Below are 5550 nucleotides of genomic sequence, written 5' to 3'. Positions count from 1 at the left end.
AAATGGGGTTTGTAGGTTAACTTTAACCATATATTGTACATTATTTTGTAAAATGATTGAGGGAATCTAGAGAAATCTCAGTCTGTGTCGGGCTACTGTGATTAAATATAGCTAAATGGGCTCAGGAGTACTGCAGAAAACCAGTGGTCACTCAACATGGTCAACCTTATAATGGTTTATAGTGATTTGACCATGTTAGGGCCTGTATTAATACTTAATGGAGCAGCTCAATAACATTCACTGAGCTTTCAGGTGAGCTGTGGGACTCTGTTAGAATTCTGTGACGTCATAATGGAGCTCCTATATAAAGGTGAAGCTCAGTTAAACCCTCATTACTGAACTGAACATTGACGTGAGTGGTTGTATTACGAAGCTCTTCTCTTGAATTAACACGATTTTTATTGTCTACACTTGAATTATGGGCCAATCTAACAACAAGGCCCAGAAACCCAACAGGGTGACAGTAAGGAAGCACGGTTGGATCTCTGACAGCAATATTAAAGAGAAAAGGACTGGTGCCCGAATGCCTGGCTTCAGTTTTGGTAAGTAGAGTTAAAATACAAATCAAATACAGTTTAATTAGCTGGATTATACATTATTTTATACTAAAACAGACCCAGAAACATTTCTACACCTTCACCCTCATCTAAAATACCTTGAACCTGAATATGTACATTGAAAATACCCCATTATCAACCCCTCCCTCGTTCTTGTAACATCCCATAATAGCAGTCCCGCAAGCTAACTGTTAATAGCGACACTAGCTTGCATTAGTCAGAGTTAAACATAAGGTGGAAGCCCAGTCCTCTCAAATATGCTCCAAATAAGCCAGAACATCCACCGTTTTGCATTTACATTTTCGGCATTTAGCAGACACCTTTATCCAAAGCTACTTACAGTACACAGTCTAAGCAATTACGGGTTAAGGGCCTTGCTCAAGGGCCCAACAGCCACAACCTGGCAGTGGTGAGGCTTGAACCAGCGACCTTCTGATTACTAGTTCAGTACCTTAACCACTAGGCTACAACGTACAGTTTTGGCTGTATCCTAAACCGTCGTTCGATATAGTATGTTATGTTAGTGCACAACCAAGCATTACACATTTGGGCACAGCCTTAAATCAAAGCCATGTTAGCAGAACCACTAGCTAATGCTAATATACTAGCAGCTGATTAGCCGCCACCAATTATATGACTGTTTGAATGCATTTGACCCCAAACCCAAATCTAATAAGAAATGTTGTGTTTTCTCTCATACAGGTTTTGGGAGGAACCGTGTTAAACAGATTCACCTCAAACCAGAGGAAGCTGAGCCGGCCGGTTTTCAGCCAGAAACTGTTAGGAACCAGTCCAAATTCTCTCTTCCATTCTTGTGCTGTCTGTCTTCTCCGGATGATCATCTTGATGTCATCCAAACGGAGAGGATCTCCAACGCTTCCTGTAAAACCGTCAACCAGGACAAGGTTACTGGTGTGGTGGATGCCTTGTCTGAGAACCAGGAACACAAAAGCCTTTCACTGTGTCATCCTCTAAACACCAACAGTGGTTTCTCTAAGGAGAACCACCTGACCGTGCTGACTGAGATACAGATTCAGATACAGGAGAAACCGGAGGAACCTTCTAACAGGTTCAGTGATGGTTTCTTGGAGAATGACTGCTGGTCTGTGATGTCTGAAGGCACATCTGTCTGGTCAGAGGAGGAGGAGGATGATGATGACAGTGCTGCTCTGAGCTATCCTGGGATGCTCAGCAATCGTTCCTGGGGAAAACGAGACATGGTCACTGAGCAGATTGATCTCGACAAGATCAGTAATGCAACCTTTGACATTAACAGTCTGGATGCATTACTTGATGAGGTGGATGAATTGCTGGTCCAGAACCAGGACCGCAAAAGTCTTGCTTTATATCATCCTGAAAACCCCAACAATGGTTTCTCTAAGGAGAACCTGACAGTACTGACTGAGGCAGAACAAGCCAACTCTGCTTCTCAGACTCAGGAGAAACAGGAGGAACCTTCTAAAAGGTCGGATGATGGTTTCTTCGAGAGTGACGGCTGGTCTGTTTGGTCAGAGGAGGATGATGATGAAAGTGCTGCACTGAGCTATCCTGGGATACTCAGCGATTGCTCCTGGGAAAAAGGAGACATGGCCAGTGAGCAGATCGATAAGATCAGTAATGCGTCCTTTGACATCAACGGTCTGGATGCATTACTTGATGAGGTGGAAAAAATGCTGGGCCAGAAAGAGGATGTGAAACTGCAGGTGAAACCTTCTAATAAGAATAACATCATGGATGAAGTGATCAGGAGAACCATTGCGGAGATCCTCTTTGCTGAGGTGGATGAGATTTCGAAAGAGCAGTAGAACCTTAATGCCCTGGGCTTTGCTCAGGATGAAGCTCTCCAACTGATTCACTGTAAATAGCTTGATTTAAATCAATTATCTGAAATTCTAATAAACCTCTATTGCCTGCATTCTGGTTCTTGTGTTCTTTACAGACAAACAGGGTTACAGACAGTTGGATAAAATTAGCAGGTCTGTGTGATGTTGTAGACGCGTTCATATTGTGGAGTCATGATCAGTGACCTTAACTAGAGCATCAGAAAGCTCCTCACTAGGCTCACTAGGCTCCTCTCTAAGATCCAGGATGACTTGACTTGTAGAATTTTTTGCAGGCCGACTACTCCTTCGTATATTTACAAATGTTTATGCTATTACAACTAAAACACTTAACTAAGGTGCTATAGCATAAATCTACATATAATAGCCTATAATCTTAAAGTACATAGTAACATAGTTTGTGAAATAAGTATTCACTCCCATGGCTGTGAAACCCCCTACATTAGTCCTGTTGCAGAGCCACATCACTAGTCCAATGTGGTCCACCTGGGTGTAATTTAAATGTCACGTGATCTTAATATATTAACATTCATGGTCCTGTAAGGCTCCAGAGTTTGTTAAAGAACATACCTAAATGAGTGACGTCCTGAAGACCAAAAAAACTACTTAAAAAAGGCAAGGACAAAGTCCTGGAAAAGTAACAGTCAGTGTTTGGTTATAAAACAGTATAACAATCCATAAACACAATAAAATTAATAAAACATGTAAGGAATAAGAAACAACTGTAACTCTGAGTAGCAGCCAAGAGGCCAGAAATGGAGCTCAGGAGATCCACAGCTCAGATCGGAAAAGCTCTTCACAGGACACTACACTAAACTGGGCTTTATGAAAAAATTACCAGAGTAAAGTCATTATTGGGAGTGAAGCCAATATCCTCATTGGAGTTATTGCTACTGTTGGAAAAAGGGTCCTCTGGTCTGACGAGACCTAAAAGAACAAAACTTGGCAGAAACGTCCTAAAAGAAAACCTGTTGTAGTTTGCTAGAGATCCGAGACTGGGGATGAGGTTCACCTTCCATAGCAATGACCCAAAGCATCCTGCTAAATCCACACTGGATTGATTTGAAACCTGAGTCAAAGCCCCAAAGCCTCAAAGCCCAGACCTCAGTCTGATTATTGTCTCCATCCAATCTGACATAGTTTAGTTTTTTTTTTTTATTGGAATGAGCAAACACCATTTTAATCACTGTGCCATTAAAACTGGAACATGTAGCTAATTTATGACCCACTGACCCTGTCAGTATGTAAACCAGGACACATCATCATCTTCAAATACAATCTGATTATTGATTTGTCTCCATCCAATCTGACATAGAATTAATAAACACTGTTTTAATCACGGTGCAATTAAAACTGGAATATGTAGCAAATTTATGACCCACTGACCCTGTCAGTATGTAAACCAGGGTACAATGTCCTTTTCAAATGCAAGCTCAGCACTTCAAGTGGACTAGTCTTATACAAAAATAATCTTGTAAGCTGAATGGTCAGGTACATAAGACTCAGCATCCATAACCATGACCATGAAAATAAGTCATTCACTCATTGTCTGTTTTACCACCACAATTACCATGGGTCAGATTCATTGGACGCAACACAGGAAACACCCTGGACAGTTTACCAGTCCATCACAGGGCACACACACAAACACAAGAGTAATTTTGGTAGCTCCAATTGGCCTGTGGGAGAAAACCGGAGCACACAGAGGAAGCCCACACAGAAAGGACCCTGGCCTCTTGTCCAGGGAACCAAACCCCCTAATAAAACGCTAGAGTAACCAAGGAAGCTTTTGTGGTCATGGGGACAGAGAGAGCAGAGCGGTAGAGAGAACAGAGTGGCGACACTCCCATAGGGAACCGTTGGAAAGGGGGTGGGACATTTTTTCTGCGCAGCTTCCGGGTTGTGGAGCTCTGTATAGTTCCAAACAACCCATAGAGCCCCATTCATTTCCACTACTTATCAAACATTTTTAGCTGTATGTTGCTTTGTTTTAAAAAAATAATGAATTTCATGTCATTAATATACTTAATACTGTTATTGTTTAGCATTTGCTCAGCACTAAATGTTACATGTTTATCTTAATTAATAGGTATAACCCAATTTAGCTTAGTCAGTTAAGCTTAATTAATGACACACGAGTCTTCACCTAAAATGAGTTGATTAATCAAGAGTCTTGTTACAGAAATGATCATAAAACATTAGAACCACAATAAATCATTATACTTTTACTTTCATACTTAAGTACATTTGAAGGTAAATTTAGTTTAGTACTTTAGTGGAGGTAAAGAGTATTTTTACTTTTACTACTACTTTTACTGGAGTAATATTTTACCTTGGATATCTCTACTTTAACTCAACTACATGGTTTGTGTACCTTGTCCACCACTTACATTAGACAAAATGAACTAGTGCATATTCATAATGAATTCATTAATGTATTACATGTAGGAATCAATTATTAATCACTCATGAAATAAGAGATGAATGAATGCTTTTTCATGTACCTGCACTATAATGTTTTTGGTACGGTAATGTGTTTATCAATCTGTTCATTCAGTGCAGGTAAACCTTATGAATCCAGCACATGACTTAGTGTTTAGCCAAAATGATTATTATTATGAATCCTCAGGAAAGTGAAGGGAGATTAGTTTATGCAAAAAACAAAACATAAAAAACTTTAATGTCTATACTGTATATTGTCTCTACTACTTAATGATATCGCATTATGTAATGTATGCTAATATAATGTACTGTGTGTTAACAAGAACGACCTATTAACAAGTCATTATAAACATCAATCTTCCACTTTATATACCAAATTGACATTAAAGCAGATGCAGTAAATGTAAACGCTGTTGAAAATACCCAGAAATTGTACAAATGTTTATTATTTGCCGTTTAATATTTCATTTACTGCTGCCTGTCCCATTTGAGAACATGACAGTGCCGGGTTTGTTTGGAACTATTGAGGGTGACATGAACCACGTGACCGCGTAGCGGCGAGATCAAGGAGTGTCGCAACTCTCTCTATCTACGGCTCTGAGAGAGAGTAACCGGACAGGACAGGGTTTGACCACAGACCACTGGAGCAATGCAACACTCACACTACCTGTTTTGTGCTCACTTGGTGTGGTCTTATTTTAACAGGACAG

General features: G+C 40.2%; 1 protein-coding gene across 1 annotated transcript; it reads left to right on the top strand.

Annotated features, from left to right (window-relative positions):
• The first annotated feature begins 359 nt into the window (after window positions 1–359).
• LOC134325728 (uncharacterized) lies at window positions 360–2466 on the top strand. The gene is made up of 2 exons (XM_063007969.1): window positions 360–542; window positions 1260–2466. The coding sequence occupies exons 1-2, from the start codon at window positions 419–421 to the stop codon at window positions 2360–2362; spliced, it is 1227 nt and encodes a 408-aa protein (XP_062864039.1). The 5' UTR covers window positions 360–418; the 3' UTR covers window positions 2363–2466.
• The last annotated feature ends 3084 nt before the right edge of the window (window positions 2467–5550 follow it).

The sequence above is a fragment of the Trichomycterus rosablanca genome, chromosome 13 (assembly GCF_030014385.1).
Source record: "Trichomycterus rosablanca isolate fTriRos1 chromosome 13, fTriRos1.hap1, whole genome shotgun sequence".
NCBI lineage: Eukaryota > Metazoa > Chordata > Actinopteri > Siluriformes > Trichomycteridae > Trichomycterus > Trichomycterus rosablanca.
Note: the sequence above shows the minus strand (reverse complement) of the source record. Positions and strands in the feature narration are given on the sequence as shown.